This window comes from Melitaea cinxia, chromosome 13 (assembly GCF_905220565.1).
Source record: "Melitaea cinxia chromosome 13, ilMelCinx1.1, whole genome shotgun sequence".
Lineage (NCBI taxonomy): Eukaryota > Metazoa > Arthropoda > Insecta > Lepidoptera > Nymphalidae > Melitaea > Melitaea cinxia.
The window spans coordinates 5,257,475-5,278,603 of NC_059406.1; the positions used below are offsets into that span (position 1 = coordinate 5,257,475).

At 38.3% G+C, this 21,129-nt stretch overlaps 1 protein-coding gene across 2 annotated transcripts in view; it reads right to left on the reverse strand.

Moving 5' to 3' along the window:
* The window catches only part of LOC123659169 (dynein heavy chain, cytoplasmic), a 73,957-nt gene that overhangs the window by 27,621 nt on the left and 25,207 nt on the right, over nt 1-21,129 (reverse strand). For both annotated transcript variants that reach the window (XM_045594426.1, XM_045594425.1), the window contains 20 exons: nt 20,046-20,155; nt 19,836-19,961; nt 19,007-19,184; nt 18,143-18,252; nt 17,946-18,063; nt 17,705-17,862; nt 17,420-17,546; nt 17,235-17,324; nt 16,292-16,451; nt 15,767-15,954; nt 15,536-15,662; nt 14,943-15,091; nt 14,131-14,324; nt 12,483-12,628; nt 12,287-12,402; nt 11,017-11,208; nt 10,405-10,566; nt 5,200-5,309; nt 4,950-5,103; nt 654-862 (listed from right to left, as the gene is read on the reverse strand). In XM_045594426.1, coding sequence (XP_045450382.1) covers nt 654-862; nt 4,950-5,103; nt 5,200-5,309; nt 10,405-10,566; nt 11,017-11,208; nt 12,287-12,402; nt 12,483-12,628; nt 14,131-14,324; nt 14,943-15,091; nt 15,536-15,662; nt 15,767-15,954; nt 16,292-16,451; nt 17,235-17,324; nt 17,420-17,546; nt 17,705-17,862; nt 17,946-18,063; nt 18,143-18,252; nt 19,007-19,184; nt 19,836-19,961; nt 20,046-20,155 — 2,924 coding nt within the window. The remainder of the gene's footprint in view (nt 1-653; nt 863-4,949; nt 5,104-5,199; nt 5,310-10,404; nt 10,567-11,016; nt 11,209-12,286; nt 12,403-12,482; nt 12,629-14,130; nt 14,325-14,942; nt 15,092-15,535; nt 15,663-15,766; nt 15,955-16,291; nt 16,452-17,234; nt 17,325-17,419; nt 17,547-17,704; nt 17,863-17,945; nt 18,064-18,142; nt 18,253-19,006; nt 19,185-19,835; nt 19,962-20,045; nt 20,156-21,129) is intronic.

Sequence of the window (21,129 nt, forward strand, 5' to 3'; positions counted from 1 at the left end):
CGTGATGAGTCACCTGGGCGTGATGGCCATGGTGCGGTTGGCGCGCTTGGCCAGGCGCGCGTTGGCGCGGTGCAGCGTCTGGTGCACGTACACGCAGGCGTTGACCACGGCGGCGCGGTGCGACGGCCGCGCGCCCAGCTCGCTCTGTAGTGAGTGTGGGCGTGATGAGTCACCTGGGCGTGATGGCCATGGTGCGGTTGGCGCGCTTGGCCAGGCGCGCGTTGGCGCGGTGCAGCGTCTGGTGCACGTACACGCAGGCGTTGACCACGGCGGCGCGGTGCGACGGCCGCGCGCCCAGCTCGCTCTGTAGTGAGTGTGGGCGTGATGAGTCACCTGGGCGTGATGGCCATGGTGCGGTTGGCGCGCTTGGCCAGGCGCGCGTTGGCGCGGTGCAGCGTCTGGTGCACGTACACGCAGGCGTTGACCACGGCGGCGCGGTGCGACGGCCGCGCGCCCAGCTCGCTCTGTAGTGAGTGTGGGCGTGATGAGTCACCTGGGCGTGATGGCCATGGTGCGGTTGGCGCGCTTGGCCAGGCGCGCGTTGGCGCGGTGCAGCGTCTGGTGCACGTACACGCAGGCGTTGACCACGGCGGCGCGGTGCGACGGCCGCGCGCCCAGCTCGCTCTGTAGTGAGTGTGGGCGTGATGAGTCACCTGGGCGTGATGGCCATGGTGCGGTTGGCGCGCTTGGCCAGGCGCGCGTTGGCGCGGTGCAGCGTCTGGTGCACGTACACGCAGGCGTTGACCACGGCGGCGCGGTGCGACGGCCGCGCGCCCAGCTCGCCGCACGCGCGCGGGAACGGCTCGGGCGGCTCGTACTCCGCCCAGTCCAGGTCCATGCGCGTCGTGAACTCCTTGCCCACCTGCGCACGCCAAGCTCATCTAGCGCTCGCTGCGACCCTACTCGCTTACTATCTCTATCATGTATGCGTATCGTGATAAATCGCTAATACGAAACTCTAAAAAATATCCACGACTACTTATGTAAAGTTTAAATCGACGGGTCCCAAGAACAAAATCTTATGGAAAAATAAGATGAAATCTGTTTTATTATTGATTCGTATTAAACATGCCAAAAGCTACATGGCAATATTTTTTATTTATTTATTGGCCTTTTAGTTTTCTAAATACTCAAGCGAACATCATCTTATCTACAATGTACTGCAGCGAACAAACATGTATTCACATATACGAGCTTGTTCTTTACACCCCGAAACCGCGCGTGCCGCGACCCATCGTCATTTACGTGTTTGTACTCGGCAAAGTCGAACATTTTAGCAAGACATCAAGAATTCCTCGAGAATTCGGTTTAATATCATAATTTCAGGTTTCGTGAGTAATAAGTGACTGTAACAATGTCTAGTGCATCTAGAAAGAGAGAATATTAAATTTAGCCCTTTTTTTGGATAAAATTAGTGACGATCCAACTCCTTGTAGCAACGAGGACGAAGAAATCTCTAAACAAGGTAAGTAATAGATAATTTTTTGCATTAAGGTAATTAAAAAAATAGTTACTGGTGTTACTTTATAAGTCTAGAAACTAATTTACCAAAATTATCTAAAACGCGTATCTTTTGGTCGTTTGTTAATTTACAATGTTGTTCTACAGAAATCTATAACCCATGTAATGTTCCTTAATAATCAACCTATTTCAATTACCTATATTTTATAGACACTAAAATACTTAATTGTGGTGTATTTAATTTTACCCCAGTAGTTTCACATAAGTTTTTATTCGACAAAAATCTGTTTAAAGTCATTCATCGCTTAAGCACATACGATCTTGTTGTACGAAGTTATACCCAAAAAATGTTGCTGTATCTAAATAAACGATTTTGTTTGTCGTATAAGTTTTAACATGCGAGCATGTTCTACTCAAAAGTATCTAATTTAACCTCTTTTTAAGAAAAAATATATAACTAGAATGTAAATCAATAGTTTTTAAATATAATACCACACAAATTAAATACATTTTTATTTTCATTTTGACAGAATCTGCCGGTCAACGTAACACCAACACGTCTCATTTGCCGCCAGTGGCTCAGAATATCGACGTCGATATGGCAGAAATTTGGCATGATTTTTTTGATTAAAAGGTTCACACAAATGTATTAGGCTATCAACACGAAGTTAACACCAATATTTTTCAGGCCAACTGCGAGCATCTTGATTCACCACCTCCTCATTTAGTACAAACCTCACATCCTGACGAAGTGCTTACACCATTAAATATAGAAGTAACCTCTAGTTTCAATAACTCACCAGCTGTTTCCATTGAAGAATTTGAGAATTTGAAGATCCTAGAATTTCTGCGCCATATATATACACATATGGTTTTAGCTACTCCAATGCCTTCCCCCGTGAATATACACATAAAATGTAATGACCCTTTTTGTCCTGATCATACTAGTTGGGTTGATTCAATTCGATTGCTAAACATTAGTGCATCTAACTTCATACCAGAAATGACGCGAAAGCAAAGATCAAAGAAACGTTTGGTACATAAGCAAGACTGATCTGACGTGAAAAGAAAAAGTTTGCTTGGAAAGAGCTATGTATCAAAGCGAGGTTAATTTGTTGGTGAAAAAATAATGGGAAAGCCCTGTAGTTGTAGGAATAAGTGTGTGGATAAAATAACAAAAGAACAAAGTTCTTGAATGCTTCAATAAACAACCACGCGTTAATATCGCGAAATTGTAAATAAAAACTATAGAACAAGGAGCCAGAGAATTTCGTGTCAGATAGTTTTGCTGGCCAAAATCGGAATATATTTGTCTTTTTTTCATATTTTTATGCAGCCAAAAAGTACAAGGCATCAATCACACATCGATTTCTTGAAAAGGGACATACACAGAACAAGGGAGATAGTGTGCATGCCCTTATAGAGCGGTCCTCTTCTTCAAAAACTATTTACACTCTAGATGAATGGCGTTTACTTGTAAGATGGGCAAAAACAAAAAGAGAACCGTATGTAGTAAAAAATATGACACAAGAAAATTTTCTTAATTTTAAGGTTCACATAAATGACAAACTGTGGAACAAGAATTTTAGATAACAGAAAATATTGTGGACTATGATTAAGGAAGTTTTCGTTGATAAATCGGAACCGAATAAATTGTATTATAAGTGTGATTTAAACCAAAGAATATAGACACCCCCTCTCTTCCCGTGGGTGTCGTAAGAGGCGACTAAGGGATAACAAGGTTCCAGTACCACCTTGGAACTTTAGAAGCCGACCGATGGCGGGATACCCATCTAACCGCTGGCTTTTTGAAACACACAGGCCGTAGAGGGGCAGCAGCGTCTTAGGTGCGACAAAGCCAGCACTGCGGTCACCAACCTGCCTGCCCAGCGTGGTGACTATGGGCAACACACACGAGTTCACGTATTTTTTGCGCGAACTTGTGGAGCCCTATGTCCAGCAGTGGATTGCAATAGGCTGGAATGATAATGGAATGATGAAATCAAAGAAACTTATGAATACTTCATTGTTCGCAGCGATACAAGAAACTCAGCTAATATTTTATCTGTATTAGAGTATGCTTATTCGTCACCTCTCAAGCTAACAAAAGCTAAATATAAAGATTTACTGAGCATGTGTGATTCTGGTGTCATAAATTCATTCAATGCAGTATTCTTTAAATCTTCACCATATTATTATTCTGATTGCAATGATGAAAGAAACGATATACATATATGACGATGAATCTTAACCATAATATTGATTTATGTAATAATGATAGAAAGTTTGAGACTTGTTGTTGCTGTGATTAAAAAAACTAATATAAAATATAAAAACTAAGTAGAAAGTTTAGGACTTAATTAGTAATTGTAATTGAAACTGTGATTTTAAATAAGTATTGTCCTGAATGAACCAAGAAATAAGAGTAATTGTTTATTTTTTGTTAAAGTTTATTTTCTTTTATATTTTATGATGATTTATCTAGTAATAATGAGAGAATTTTTAACACCTATTTGACGTTTGTTTTGTAACGAAGATCCCACTGTGCTACTTTTATATTATTAAAGCTTCGATTATTAAAAATAATTGCGTTTTCTTTAATATAAATGTGCACATACTATTATATTGTCGACTAAATTATCGGAGAAAAACATCATATGTTCACATGGGTTACTATTTTTTTATTCAATTTCTTAAAACAAAATCGTATATTTAGATAAGTGCTGGGTAGTTCCGAAGAACAAATACCTATAATATTATAAGAATTAATTTTAGCCTAAAATAAAAGTTAAAGTCTTTATAAACACGTAGAAATAAATAAACAAAGTTCCTGATTAGCTTTTACAATGATTTTCCAAACATCATCTTTATTGGCGTAAGTAGTAAATGATTGTATTTCAGCAGAACTTCTAAGCTACATACTGTGATTTGGTAATTTTGCAGATACGATTTTGTTCTTCGGGCCCGTCGAAATATGAAAGAACTGACTTTTTTACACGCGTCTAATCATAGTTTGTAAGTAATTATTTAAAAGTAAACATTAAATATGACACTTGATTTTTTGTTAAAATTTAAAATACAACAAAAGTATGTGAGAATTCTGCCGCCACAAGTTATTGAATACACTTCTCATTTTCTTCTTGCGGCCATATACACTCGTCAGAAACCAGGACAGGTCTCTTGTATTTTTTATAACAAGATATTTTTTTTAATGTCACTAGGTCGGCAAACAAGCGTACGGCTCACCTGATGGTAAGCGATTACCGTAGCTTAGACACCTGCAACACCAGAAGCATCACAAGCGCGTTGCCGACCCAATCCCCAATCCCCCAGGAGCTCCGGTCACCTTACTCACCAACAGGAACACAATACTGCTTGAAAACAGTATTATTTTGCTGTGATCTTCTGTAAGGTCGAGGTACTACTCTACTCCAGTCGGGCTGCTCCATATTTGGAGCAGCCACAACAGCAATTTATACAAAACATACTTGGAAGAGCGCTCCGTCGCTCCAGTCTCCGAACCAGTTGAGCACGCAACGGTTGAAGAGCGCCGGTGAGGTTGCAGCGCGATCCTTCAGACCTTCCGATGACGGGTTCATCGTGAACACTACGTGTAAATTCCTCATCACTTGACCAGTAAACCTAAGATAAACATTTAACAATAATAATATTTTATTAAAATTACAAACATGAAAGTTTTATCTTTGAAAATTTTGTTCTTCAAGAGTATTTTTTTACCATTTGTATAATTCATCGTTAGAATCCAGCATTAATCCTTCCCTTTGAGCTCCCTCCTTACACTGTGTCATGAGTGCTGCAAATTCGTCGCCTTCGAACAACCCAGGCACCTATGAATACCAATATTAATTAGGAAGGATGTAACATTTCTTTCCAAGATATCAATAAATAAAAAATATTTCTACTATAAAACTATATCAGCAATTTTGCTCTATACAGGGTGTCCCAAAAAGTAGTGATAAGCGGAATTCCAGAGATAGGGCACCCCTTGGAGTATCCGAATCACCCCTATGTATGTTCAGCGATTTTGCATAGTTTTCGAGTTATGAATTTTTTTATATGTTTTTGAGAATTTTTCACCTGAACAACTTTAAAAATTTCTAAAAAAAAAATTGAAGACTTTTTAGAATTTTTGTTTTTGTATCTAAATAGTCATGAGCTGTAGCTTCCCGTTTAAAAGATTCAGCTTCTTAACTTTGATGGAAATTGTGAAAATCTAAGTGTAAAGTGAAAATTTTACGTTTTGAGAACTATGACTTCAATTTTTAACTTAGAATTAAAAATCTAAACAGGCGATTTTATGGCTTCTAATTAGGCTTAAAAACTTTTCCAGAGTCTCAACTTTCATAATCATAAATAAAAAGTTGTACTTAATGGGGCTACTTTTGCTAAAATTTGCCTTCAAAGACATCAAGGTGGAAAATTCTTAAAATTACCAATTTGAATAAAAAAAATTTTTTGCTCAATTTATTATTCCTTTAAGGTTAAATAGTTTTGTCAACGCTCTAGCTGGGTCATACGTATAGGATTCGTGCGGAGGAAAATGATAAATCCGTAGACTGAGTGATATGGTTCCAAAACGATGGTGCTCCATGCCACTTTGCAAGAATAGTCAGACAACATTTAACAGAAAGATTTAGAGACAGATGGATCGGCCGTGGAGGGCCCATTGCATGGCCGCCGCGGTCCCCAGACTTGAATCCAATCGATTTCTTTGTCTGGGGATATTATAAAGAAATAGTATACGCTAAAAACATTAGCAACGTAGCGGAGTTAAGACGAAAATTGAGACAGGCAGAAGAAACAATTAAAAATAACAGAATAGCATTCGTAAGAGTTAATTAGTCTGTTAACCAACCAAAAGATTGTAAGAAAACTAAGAACGAAGATTTAATAAACATTTGAAGGTTATTTAGGTTTAATTAATAAAACGAAAAGTAATCGTCTTAAAATTATTTATTATAAAAAGTTTTCAATATGTCGACCTTCGTGCTCGATACATGTTCTACATCGTCTTAAAAAGTTTTCTTTGAGTCTTACGAATGCTATTCTGTTGTTTTTAATTGTTTCTTCTGCCTGCCTCAATTTTCGTCTTAACTCCGCTACGTTGCTAATGTTTTTAGCGTAAACTATTTCTTTATAATATCCCCAGACAAAGAAATCGATTGGATTCAAGTCTGGGGACCGCGGCGGCCATGCAATGGGCCCTCCACGGCCGATCCATCTGTCTCTAAATCTTTCTGTTAAATGTTGTCTGACTATTCTTGCAAAGTGGCATGGAGCACCATCGTTTTGGAACCATATCACTCAGTCTACGGATTTATCATTTTCCTCCGCACGAATCCTATACGTATGACCCAGCTAGAGCTGACAAAACTATTTAACCTTAAAGGAATAATAAATTGAGCAAAAAATTTTTTTTATTCAAATTGGTAATTTTAAGAATTTTCCACCTTGATGTCTTTGAAGGCAAATTTTAGCAAAAGTAGCCCCATTAAGTACAACTTTTTATTTATGATTATGAAAGTTGAGACTCTGGAGAAGTTTTTAAGCCTAATTAGAAGCCATAAAATCGCCTGTTTAGATTTTTAATTCTAAGTTGAAAATTGAAGTCATAGTTCTCAAAACGTAAAATTTTCACTTTACACTTAGATTTTCACAATTTCCATCAAAGTTAAGAAGCTGAATCTTTTAAGCGGGAAGCTACAGCTCATGACTATTTAGATACAAAAACAAAAATTCTAAAAAGTCTTCAATTTTTTTTTTAGAAAATTTTAAAGTTGTTCAGGTGAAAAATTCTCAAAAACATATAAAAAAATTCATAACTCGAAAACTATGCAAAATCGCTGAACATACATAGGGGTGATTCGGATACCCCAAGGGGTGCCCTATCTCTGGAATTCCGCTTATCACTACTTTTTGGGACACCCTGTATATATATTGCTATATATATATATATATATATATATATATATATATATATATATATATATATATATATATATATATATATATATATATATATATATATATACATCCTGCTAATAATTAGGCGTCCCACATGGGCCGAAATGCATCTAAACTGGCGTCCACCTCCTTTAGACGTCCGCATATCGGACGCCACTTTTTTAATCGATGTCCCATTAGTCCTTTTGGCTCTAGCTACCTGTACAACAAAAATCGCTGGAAGGCAAAAAGTCGTTGAGACATTTGCATTTGTATAACTAAAACTTCCGCGAAATTCCGCACCAACGGTGCAGCGCTAGTCTAGCGCGTATATCGACAGAGCGTATACTCTGCTAAAACTCTTCCGATACAACCGATTATTTGACGTCCTATTGCGACGTTGCCAAACTGACTGTATTTGAAGGTTTTGAAATATTCAATTAAGTCAAAACAAATCATTTAAAAACAGTTTGCCGAAGTTGCTACGCACGTGTCGCTGCTTATTTGACGCTCGGTTGCAATATACTGCTTAAGTAGTAAAATAAAATAAAAGTACACTTAAAAGGAAAAAGTGAGGCTTTAACGAATTTACGAATTGAATTTACATATTAAACGGAAAAGTGACACTATTTTGTCATAAAAATAAAAATATTTCTATAAGTTAATATACATTATCTATACTTTTTTGCATGCACATGGAAGCCAGGCTGGGTAGTAGTCTTTGAATTTGAAAAAATAAAGGTTCTGTTACATTTAATACATTTTTGCAATGATTTTTTATTTGGTTACTGAGCGCCCCTACTGAAGATTTGTGTTTTTTGTTTAGTGACGGTTTGGTCATGGACGTCGAATATGTAGTGGTTCGAATAGTAGGTATACAGGTTTACGACGTCCGTATATAAGGTAAGGGCTACGCAATACGTAACACATATACGGACGTTAGTTTGACGCATACTGTTATTAAGGATACGAAGTTTTTTTGCAGCTGTTCTGGCTTTTGACCCAATCCAGGCTACGCGCAATGCCGTCAAAAAACTTTGGGACACTTTTAGACAATGAAAGTTTTAGAATTGCTCTCGGTCTCCGGTTGGGAGCTCCACTGTGCTTTGAACACAGATCTCCGTGCGGAAAAGAGGTCGATTCTTTCGGACTACACGGCCTTTCCTGTAACAAGAGTTTAGGTAGGTTTTCCCGCCACGGTTCCCTAAACGATACCATAAAAAAGCTCTTGCCACCATCGACGTTCCTGCTCTTATCGAGCCTACTGGAATTAGTCGCAATGATGGCAAGAGACCTGATGGATTGACGTTGGTTCCCTGGGAAAGGGGACGGGCGCTTTTGTGGGACGCAACCTGCGTTGACACACTTGCTCCTTCTCATGTCAGGGAAACAGCCTTAAAAGCGGGAGCCACAGCGGAAAAAGCTGAAACGACTAAACGGCACAAGTATTCGTCATTAATTTCAAATTACATCTTTGTGCCATTTGCAGTCGAAACACTTGGACCTTGGAGTAGCAGTGCTAAAATTTTTTTTAAATGAGATAACTCCTCGCCTTATTGCCTCCACTGGTGACAAGAGGGCCGGTGCATTTTTTTGCCCAAAGAATCGGCATAGCGATTCAACGAGAAAATGCTGTCAGCATTCTTGACACGATTCCACGCGGACATGATTTATAACAAAACTATCTGTAAATATTTAGTTCTTAAGTTGTGAATTGTAAATATGTATAATGTTTAATAAACTATTGTTATCCACTTAAAAAAAATTAGAAACCTACTTAAAAGATATACTTTATATTTTATAAGTAAATATTGTTTGACGACGTTTAAATTTGCCAGACGACGACTTAGGTAAATCATTCTAGTGAAATAGAGTTAAGTAGTTAGACTATTTAGTCTGTATAAAAAATATTTTAGCCATGAGACATTTTTATATTGAAAATGATAATAATATGTTGTTTGTAAAAGCAGGTGGCACAACTATTTGTGGCTATAAAACTTAATTAACCTATAAGATTCGTCAGCGAAGAAGAAAAAATAATATCCTCGTATTCTTGGATACCCAGTTACCCATGTTCTAAAATTACTTGAAATCCGTTTAGCTGTTTTGGCGTGATGAAGACACAACGACACATACAAACATATAAAAAAAATGTTCGATTCAGTAACCTGTATTCATAGACCGTATCACTTTTTTTAAATATCTTCAATGTACAGAAAGTATCCGTGCCAGGATAAGGGAACATTATTTATTATTATTCTTTGAGTCAAAGAATACTTATAACAAATGGATACAACGATAAATAATTATTTATTATATTATTATTCTGATGATGTGCTACGTCGTCAATAATTAAAATGTTAAAAGCCTAAATAAAATATATGTTGCAGCTTATTAAGAGAGCTATTATAAGATGAAAAATTGGAGGTGTTCCTATGACCGTTACATGTTAAAATTTCAACGAGCGTAATAGAATTATTTCTTAAGTTAACGATAGATGATCACACCTACTAGAAAACTGGCAACGTCGCATTTCAGCTTACTTCTCACTCATTTCATCATTACTTATATAGGACGCTAAATAATCGGTGCATTAAGTGAGGCTATATGGATATATGGAGGAAGCAATAACATAAGTATCATGAAAGGGGTTCATAAATGGTTGGGCACAACTGTAAGCAGAATATTCTCAAAAAAGAAATTTAAAGAAATTGATATAACCCACGGAATTTAAAATGAAAAAAATAAGCAACATTCGCAGAAAAAACATATAAAATGTAAGCATAACTGAGGGACGTCGTAATAACGCAGTTCGTGCTTGACGCCAAAAATGTATCGGGATGTATATATATATATATATATATATATATATATATATATATATATATATATATATATATCGTGTATTTTGTAATGAATATAAAGAAGTTGGGTTGGAAATTTCCTTTTTTTAATTTGGGTATAAAATTGCTAAATTACCTCTCCATTAGCTAGAAGCGTGTTCATTCTCTCCAGGAACCCACTGTCGAGTACGTTAGACTCGTCCAAGATAAAGGCCACTTTCTCATCACGGCAGCCCGCACGACGTAGGACGGAACGTAGATCCTCATCGAAATCGGCACCAGTGTATTTGTTGTGGACCTTAAATTTTTTTTTTTAGTTTGGTAAATACAAGATTACATTTTTAGAAAATTGTAATGCATAACATCAAAATTTACTTTATTCGAGTAGGCTTCAAAAGTACTTTCGACTCGTCATGTTACAAATTATTATTATCTACACTAATGTTGTAACATTCTACTTATGTTTCCAATACTTGACTTATCTTATTAAACACTCGTTACTATTATGAAACTCACACTCGTGTTTTAATACCCTTCATTATATGACAGTTGCATAAACTACTATTATATTACTTTTAATTAATTACTTATTGTTAAAATATAAATGTCTAAGAAATAGAATACAGATTACGAAACTAAGAAAAAATTAACTATTTGTCGAACTTCTGTCTGAATTACTGTCGTATCTAAATAGTTGCAACTTTTTCGAATTTTCCGTGCATCAAGAGCAATATATCTATCTATCTACCTTGATTTGGAAGATGCTGAGGCCGTTCATCCAAGCGACGAACCGGCTGAGCGTGGTCTTGCCGGCGCCCGACACTCCGATGAGCAGCAGGTGACCCTGAGGCTGGCGGAATATTCGGTCGATGCGCAGAACGTGCTCTAGCACCTCGTCGAATAACACCAGCGGCACGTCTAATTCTTCCTCGTAGAACACCTGAGGGGAGACAAATGTTTATTTATTTGTTTATACTTTATTGTACACCACAAAATACGCTTCAGCCTGTATCCCACTACAGGGCATAGGCCTCTTTCCCTATGTAGGAGAAGGTTCAGAGCTTAATCCACCACGCTGCTTCAATGCGGGTTGGCGGATATATTCTCTACTATGAGTAACGATAGCTATCAGGTACATGATAACAACCGGGACCGGCTTAACGTGCTCTCCGAGGCACGGTGGGGAGTCCCACAAGCACTGCACAAACACCCAGACCACGGCAAACACCTGTCTGGCCAATACAAATGTTTGTCATGTGCGGAAATCGAACCCGCAACCGGTACAATCCATGGCTGTGACCGTTGTGCCAACGCGGCACCACAAAATGTTGTCAATTTATTATACTGCTTTTGAAATCTCTATCCCTGTGTGTGTGTGTTTGTACAGCGAACATAAAAACCCGCGACGGTAAGCGCAACCGCCATATGTGTCCGCGGTGTGCCACCGCATTGACAAAAAGAGAGAGAGAGGAGACGACGACACTACAATGTTGCCATTTAAAGATTTCTAACAGCACTGTTTATACTAAAGTTGATATTCATGCAAACACAACCAGATGTAAAGGAGTACACGAATGCCCAAGACGCTAAGATTTAGAGATTAAGATTGTCGGTTTTACCCAACCACCTGAATGTATAAAAAAAACAATGGCGTTGTGGGACAGTAGGTTGGAAGGAAGCGTAAAGTCAGCTCTAAGATATTTTGGCTCAACATAGAATAAGCTCCAGGGCTTGTCCAAGTGAGAGTACGCCAGAAAATTCAGGGCCTGATTTGAATTGCTAGTGGTCTAATCATTATCATCATTTCAGCCTATTGCAGTCCACTGCTGGACATAGGCCTCCACAAGTACGCGTCAAAAATGGCGCGATGTCATGTGTGTTGCCCATAGTCACCACGCTGGGCAGGCGGGTTGGTGACCGCAGGGCTGGCTTTGTCGCACTGAAGACGCTACTGCGCGTCTTCGGCCTGTGTATTTCATTGCCAGTGTGTCTTATAACAAGAAGTAATATAATTTTACCTTCAATCTAGCCTTGACGTATTCGCGTAGCTGATCTCGTTGGACCGGCACGTAGTCTTTGCTGAGCCAGTTACTGTATAGAATAGGACGAGCCAAAGCTTGTTCCTTGTTGATGCCTTCAAAGAAAAATAATTATTAATTTATGTTTTACATTTGATTTTTTTACACGATATAACATAAAGTTTGAAACAATTACCTGGGAAAAACCTCATTGCAAAGTTATCAATGTTCTCTTCAGTCCATTGTCGTTCACTGTCTTCTACTAGACGGTCTTGGAAGAGACGTAATGCTTCGTGAGCCCACAAGCGCACTAATCCTTCCACGGTTAGGTTATCTAAAGGTCTGCAAAAATTATTAGGGTTGAGATAATGTTACGAATTTTGACTTTCAACTTAACATAGTCTCATCAACAGACTTCAGATAGAGAAATTGTCAATATATTATTTATTTGAGTAGAAAAAGAAAAGTATTTACAAAATTATTTAAGTAAGAGTTTATCAATTACAAAAATAAATCGTCGATAATATTCATTTATTTAATACATAAATACTACAAACATTTATCCTTTGATCGCATGTCATTTACCTAATTGTTATTAGTATGTTACATCACTATCTGTCATAGGACACTAGTCGACAAGGAGGAGCGTCAAGGAGCCTGTCAAGATGTAGTCATTATCATTTAGGGATTGCAACCCCGTGCGGGATCCCGCACTCTTTGGTTTTTGTTTAAGATATCTATCATATTGTACGCAATAAATATTTATTTGGCGTCATATATAATTTATCAACAATCCTTATTTGTTTTCTAATAATTTTTAACTGAGGTAGGGCACAGCAGGAATTTCCTGCTCAAAATATGGAGCAGCCCGACTGGGGAAGTACCTCGACCTTACAGAAGACCACAGCTAAATAATACTGTTTTCAAGTAGTATTGTGTTCCTGTTGGTGAGTAAGGTGACCAGAGCTCCTGGGGGGATTGGGGATTGGGTCGGCAACGCGCTTGCGATGCTTCTGGTGTTGCAGGCGTCTATAAGCTACGGTAATCGCTTACCATCAGGTGAGCCGTACGCTTGTTTGCCGACCTAGTGACATAAAAAAAAAAAAAAAAAAAAAAAAAAAAAAATTAAATCATAATCAAGTACAAGTAATCAGGTTTTTTGACTAGTTGGGTAAATTATGTCAATTGGAAATGCTTACGATTAGTTAAGATATGAATAAACCTTAATAATATATGTCTTGAGTATGACTAAATTTAATATCTTCCTTTGGCATTAAAAAGTATGTCGTTACGCCCTATTTTAATTTGATTTCGATCTGACAAGTAGTTTTTGAGTCACCCATAATAATGCGTATTTGATTGATTAATTTTTTCGATGACCTACGCTGTATTTTATATTGTATTATATTTTAGTCTCTTGGCTTCTACGTTTAGAGTGGACCGTCATAATCAAGCGTCAGGTACGGTCTTCTGATTCCGTCGGACACAAAACGTACCATTTCACTTTTCAAAATTTTCTGATATTCCTGTGAGCCGTTCTTTGTATTTTTATATATTTTTTGTTCAAGCCTCTTCTTTAATTTTTCCGTTAACAGGAGATATATATATATATATATATATATATATATATATATATATATATATATATATATATATATTTATATATTACCAGAGAAATTAAATATTAATTTTCAAATTTGCGGGAACTACGGATTCGCGTCTTTGAGGAGCGGGATTTTTTTTGCAATCCCTATTACCATTGCTTTTTGTGTCGGTCTCTAAATATAATAACGTCGATTTTAATCAAAACCTAGCAATAAGAACGCAGAGCTGCGAGCCGTCACCTGATGGCCTCGCAGATGCCGCGCACCCAGCGCGTCATCTCGCGCGGCGAGTACACGTAGTGCGGCTGCATGTCCTGCGTGAAGCGCTCCTGCGAGGCGAGGTACAGGCGCACCATGGCCTGCGTCAGCGGTTCCGCGTAGCCGCGCAGTGCTGGCTGCATACGCAGCATGGCGCGCGTAAACGTGCCGTAGATCTGCGGAAAGGGAAGGGGGGCGGGGGGTTAATAAACGATTCTCCCTCGTCGGCCCTCAGTAGGATTTTCTTCCGTGTCCGGGGTCCGGAAATACACAAAATGCACGAACACACACACTCAGACCACGACAAACATCTATGAGTATATGGCTAATATGGTTCGAGGATCGAGATAATTGTGTTGAGGCGTCGTCGAAGATTATTTGTATTTCTTTCAAACTATTTCACAATTATCTTGTTAAGTAAGGAACTATTCGCGATTGAAGAGGACTATTTATTATTTTAATTGTATGTGTATGGTAGAAATATAATTTGACAGTAAGTAGATTTTAAGGAATTGTCGTAATAATTGCACTCAATGTCGCTTTTGTCACCTTACAGATCCAGTGACTTCTCAATATCAATGAGAGCTATTTCGTAAATCGTATAGCAAATGTTAACCATAGTTATACAATTATTACTTAAATTCTTCTGCACCATCGTAAAACTAAAAATTAGCACCAACTATTGCCAATGTACTTGTTATTGGCTTTTTGGTTAGAATCGAAGTAAACATCATACGATATGATTGCAAGTAGGTAGAAGTGGTCGGCGTGGGCACAAGGCCGGCCAGCGGTACCTGCTCCAGCGAGGTCTCGCCCGGGTAGTCGACGTAGATGACGGGCACGTGGCGCAGCAGGCGGTGCGACAGCGGCTTGCGGCCCGGGTCCGTGGGCGGGTTGCAGGCGCCCACGAACTGGATGCGCTCCAGGTGCACCCACGAGTGGTCTGCGACACGCGAGCCTCATGTGACTGGGGTGTCGTGTGGTGCACGACCTGGGGTCTACTACTTAAGTGTGATCACGAAATATGCTATTCAAAATTTGAAGCAGCCCGACTGGGGATAAATAAATAATAAATAAACGTTTCACACTCAATGTGTGATGTACTTCAATTTTATCGAAAATCACAGCTTAATTAATTTTCTTTTAGAAAGCGGTGAGTGAGGTAGCCAGAGCTCCGTGGCTGGCTAAGGGGTTGGGTTCGGTACGTTTTGAAGGCATCCTTAGACTAAGGTATCCGTTTACTATTTCTGTCAGAGCATATGCTTGATTACTACTTTTATAGTATAAAAAAGTATCTAATAAAATCGTGATTTTGTTTATGTCTTCCTATGTTTTAGTTTGTGTATATTATGAAATCAAATCATTGAAGTAATAAATCTACTCTCACCACTTGCCCTGTAGAATCCTTTATGCTCGAGAAGTTGTCTCAAAAATGAAATAACACGTTGTGTTCCATATTGGTCCATATCAGGTAAATTAATTTCGTCACAGAACAGGACGAGCCATTTGCCGAGCTGCAATAAAAATAGCATTGACAAGTCAATAATTTTTTTATTATTCATAATATGCAACCAATTATGTACCAGTTTCATTTGCCAACAAATAATAATATTATTACCTGCACAGGAGCTAGAACGACGCCATTAGGTGTCTTGCGGTATTCGCAGTAGTGGTCGAATGTCTTCAGAAGTAGTTCTGGAGTAGTCGCCGACGAGAAGTTGAGACCGACCACTTCCATGTCCGGTAGCGCTCGAAGCGCAGAGAAGAGCGTCATCGTCTTACCGGAACCGGGGGGACCACACAGTACTAAAAATGAAATTCGATTATTAATTTGTATTTTATTTGATTCAATTATTATTTTGGATAATGTCTACGGATATGCGGATGTTTGTCGCCAACTTGTGGAGAACTATGTCTAGTGGTGGGCTGTGAAAGCATCAAAAGAAATTATTGGAACTATTGAACACCATCAAATTATTATTTTCAAAGTATTCATCTTAGGGTCATTTACTATAATTTGAGACAGATGAACGCCTTATTAAATCGATAATAACGCAAACACGCTAAACTAGCAATCATAACAATATATAAAATATATAATTTTGATGTTGACACGTAAATATATAATAATGCTCTTGCTCACCCAGCGGCTTGTGCTCCGCCAGCCAGGTGTAGAGCAGCGCCTCGTGGCGCACGGTGTCCAGCGTGGGCACCACCACGTCGGGCGCCGCCACCTTGTGCGTCTCCACCTCGATCTGCGGCACCTTGGCCGACCACGGCACCCACTCGCCCGTTATCGACACCTGCGCACCCGCACGCTCCGCGTTACTCGCCCTTCTGGGGTAGCTCATTTCTCTACATTATTCACTCTTTAATTATATATTCGTTACTAGCTCGGCTCCGCGGTTTTACCCGCGTTGACTTGTTTAAATTAACAGCTAAAATATTATGTAGTCTACAACAGCCTTCTTCGGGAAACCATCATACAAAAATAATTTTTAAATTCGACCCAGTAGTTCCTGAGATTAGTGCTTTCAAACAAACAAACTCTTCAACTTTATAATACTAGTATATATTGCACTTAAAATGTTGGTTCAGTTAATTGTAAACAAAATTGTTAGCAACGCTGAACATATCTCTAGAAGAGAACTTTCTCAGCGAACCCGTGACAAACAAAACTAATGATAATAAGTGTGTTTGCTAACGAACAAAAAAACCGCCTTTAATTTACATCGACAAATAAATTCAACGTAGGTAATCGAAAAATTGTCAGTTAAGTACGCAATATTGAGAATAATTGAAAAAGTACTCGTCAGATCTTTTTCAAAATTAAATGAGACCTACACAAGGATTAGCTTTTGATTAAGAAAAGAATCATTAAAATCGATACAACCAGTAAAAAGTTATGAGGTAACAAAACACACACACAAAAAAAATACGGTTGAATAATTGAGAATCTTCTTTTTGAAGCCTGTCCAAACTAAATCTAAACTTAGTGTTTAGTGTTAAGGCGAAGATTTCATGTTTTTCATAAAATTTTTGCTAAACTTTTATACTAGTTTCATACAAAATTTTGTAAGAAGTACCTCGAAATCGATTATGTGCTGATTCGCTCCACAATTGGGTAGTTGCATCGTGCTGGCCGATCTTATGAAGTCGCCCAACTCATTTCGGTCCTGTGGAATTATCGATTGTTAGCGATTACATTTGGGTGACAATTTTTTAAAATTAGTCCTAATTGATTCCGTCCGATTGAGGTTATAGAACGTACCTTAAGTTTAGCGTCTCCGGCGAATGACCATAACAACGAGTATACGAGCCATTTGGGCACGTAAGCTTCTAGTTGCTCGTTGGTAATAGGGAAGTCGGGGTGTTGACGATTGTACGCGAGTATGTTCCTACATGAAAAAATATACAATTATGTAGACACAATGACAACACATCATTTAAAAAGACTGCTCGAAATTGAACTATTCGTTAGCAAAACGAATAGTTTTTTCGAATATAGAAATCGGAATTATGACTACTAATTTATGAGATGTTAACAATTAGTCACCTAACGCCACGGTTCAACATTGAGTGCAGAGAGGACAGAGCGCGGTGACGAGTGAAGTCCATGATGTGATCGAGTGAAACGGCGCGCTCCAAGCACTTCACTACTAAGCCGTCTCCGTAGAACAAAGGTTGCAAGATGGCCGCTACATCACGTTGAGTCTAAAATAAAATAAAATTATATCTATATATCTATCCTATATTTTCTTCGTTATATATTGTAGTTTTTATCGTCTAATATTTACTTGAAGAGCAGGCGATAAAATATTCTCGGTAGCGTTCTGGTCGCCACCGGCGGTCGGTGCAGCCATCACGATACTGAAGGAATCCTCTTCACCATCCTCTAAAGGTATATTTCTTAATCTGAAAAAAAATATAGACATAAATATTTCTCAAACCTTAAGATAGAATTTGTCGCATCGTTATAATATGGAATACGTACCTGAGTAAGTAATTTTCGAAGATCATTTCCGTTGAGAGTACGTCCTGCGAGAACCACACCATCCCGCAACGAGATACCGTTGCGAGGGTCGCGTATTTCAGGTCTTGTACCTATTGCAATATGATTAACTATTATCAGTTTTCTCCTAATTGCAAGTTTTATGCTCTTAGGCTTGATTTATAATTCAGTAACGTCACGATATTGTCAGAAAATTAGTTATGCTTTTTTATGTTTAAATACCGTAACGTCAACGGGATTAATTGGAAAGAAATATATGAAAGCGTGTCATTCGGGTAGGTAACGGGCTATAGAGATTACGCCTTTATTATAGCAGCGGAATAGTAACAACATAATAATTTGAACAAATCTGACAGGAACCAAAATAAGTTGTGGTTGAAACCAACGCATATATAAAAATAGGCTGCCAATGGGGACGTTTCTTTAAACACTCAAGGCCCCTCAGTATGATTTTCTCCTGTATCAGGGTCCGGAAATACAATACACAAGCACAAAAGCCTAGACCACGACAAACATCTATATGGCCAATATAAATGTCTGTCGTGAGCGGGGATCGAACCCGCAACCGCCAGTGCAACAGCCAGTACTGTGACACCTGCGCCAACGCATCGTCAAAGTTCTCCAAGGATAACTCATCAGGCACTCTAAAAATGTAAATAAATCTCTTAGTTATGTGCAATAAGAAGTACTCAATGACCATGAAAATGACAATGCAGAGACAGGCGCTCGTCATTGGGCAGCGTCAGAAGCTATCCACACCCATGGGGAGCAGTTCGCAAGGGAGTCTTTAGGTACCCTACAGATATACAAACGCCGCAGTAAGGAGTAATGGGAGCAGCCAGTGACCTCGAACATGACGCGCACGTTGGGCGGCAGCGACAGGCGCTCGCCGTTGGGCAGCGTCAGCAGCTTGTTGTCGTCCAGCACGGAGTTGAGGTTCTCCACCCACTCGGGGTCCACGTCGCCGTCGAATATGATCCACTGGCGCTTGTTGATCTCGCCGCGGACGTTGTCGATTATTTTCCTGATGTTAAGCACACACATTCAAAACAATGCCTGGGGTAGAATTATAGGGGAGTACGCCAATGCTGAGGTCCAAGGAAGTGCAAAATAATTACACAATGATTTAGGTACTAGCCGTTGAATTTGTTCATAAATGAGTTAATAGCAGCGTTGGAATTAAAAAGGTTTGTTTTCTAATGTTTACGCGAATTTTACTCATTTAATGAAACAACTTTTTTCGGATTTTATCGCGGTTTATTTTAGGTTGCTGTAAAGTATCCGAAACGTCGGGAATCAAAAGTTAATAATAAACCGCGATAAAATCCGAAAAAAAGTTGTTTCATTAAAAAGGTTTATTACAAATTACATTGTTGAATAATAAATAGTTATATTTAATCAATAAATAACTATAACTATTATATTATCTTAAATTTTTTGACAAATTACTAATATTGGACGGATTTAGAATGAAAATTACCTCACTCTAAGAGCAAAGAAGTATAAATTTTCAAACGAAAATAGGACCACACTTATGCTGAGACAAAAATCTCACATCAAATACATACAACTTTTAATGAAAATTTTTAATAGGTAAATGGTAATATCAATGGCTTTCAACAGTATACTATATTTTAAACAAATAAATAGTCTTTATACACTTTTGTCTACTCACCGAAGAATATGAGTAAACAATCCGTCGGTCCATTCACGCGTGTTAGGGTCGAGCACACCATACAAAGTTTCCTTCGACATTGCTTTAGGATCGATCACATGGGCAACACCTTCTACTCCTTCAAACCTAGAAATACATACAGAAAAAAAAAATTAGAATATTCCATTTTCGTTTATACATAAATTGTATATTATGTTGAATATCAGTTACCGTTCTAAAGCTTTGAGCAGAACACGCCATGCCGTAGATTTACCACTTCCTGAAGGTCCGACCATCATCAGACCATGATTTAACTTGCAAATTTGGTACAGTTGAAGAACCTGCGTATATCAAACAAATAATATATATTTTGTTAAATTTACTTAACATTTTAGACGGACATTTATTAAAGACGTTAGAAAATACGAAGTAATGTTTCACGTTGGTAAGATGTAAATTGAAATAATGTTTAATGAGTAAATCAGGCAAATTTATAGATAGGATTTTTTACTAGACTTCGAAGTAGGTTAATAAAATACAATAATTAGCGTGTTTTAAATTTAAGAAATGAATACAGCGTAATGTTAGTGAAATGAAGAGGGCAGTGTAGCAAAAATAAATTTGTTGTGTGTTCATATTTTCAATACAAACCAAAAAAGAAGACATGAATACGTGTAAGGAGTATGAAAAAAAAAAAAAAAAAAAACATTAAAGTAACGTAACGAGAAGAAAAAATTGTTTTCGAAAGTTTTTATAAAGTAAAATGTGAGCAACAAATTGTTTCATTCGTTTTTACAATTATTATATTACTATCAACCAAAGCATACAGCGTTGTTTACAATCTGTAAAAAAGAAACTAAATCACCTTCATACATTTAAATATTTGACCCAAACCAAAAAAAGCTCATACACGACACTTAGATATAAACATGCAACCCAACATACATAAATAAACATTTTATAAAACGTCCACTGGAAACTCCATTGGAGAAACATAAACGTCACCAGAAGGCAGCGTTCACGAGACACTCAGTGAGTCTCACGGGAGGGGTAAGGTAGGAAGTAGTAAGGTAGGTTTCGGTGTTGTTTGTGTAGGGAGGTTGTGTATGTGGAGTGGGGGTTGTTGTATTTGTGGGGGGGGGGGGTTTGTACGAGTGTGTTGATTGTTGTATATGGGGGGGGGGGGTGTTGATAGTTGTATATGGGGGGGGTGTTGATAGTTGTATATGGGGGGGTGTGTTGATAGTTGTATATGGGGTGTGTGTGTTGATTGTTGTACATGGGAGGGGGGGGGGGGGTATGTGGATAGAGGGGG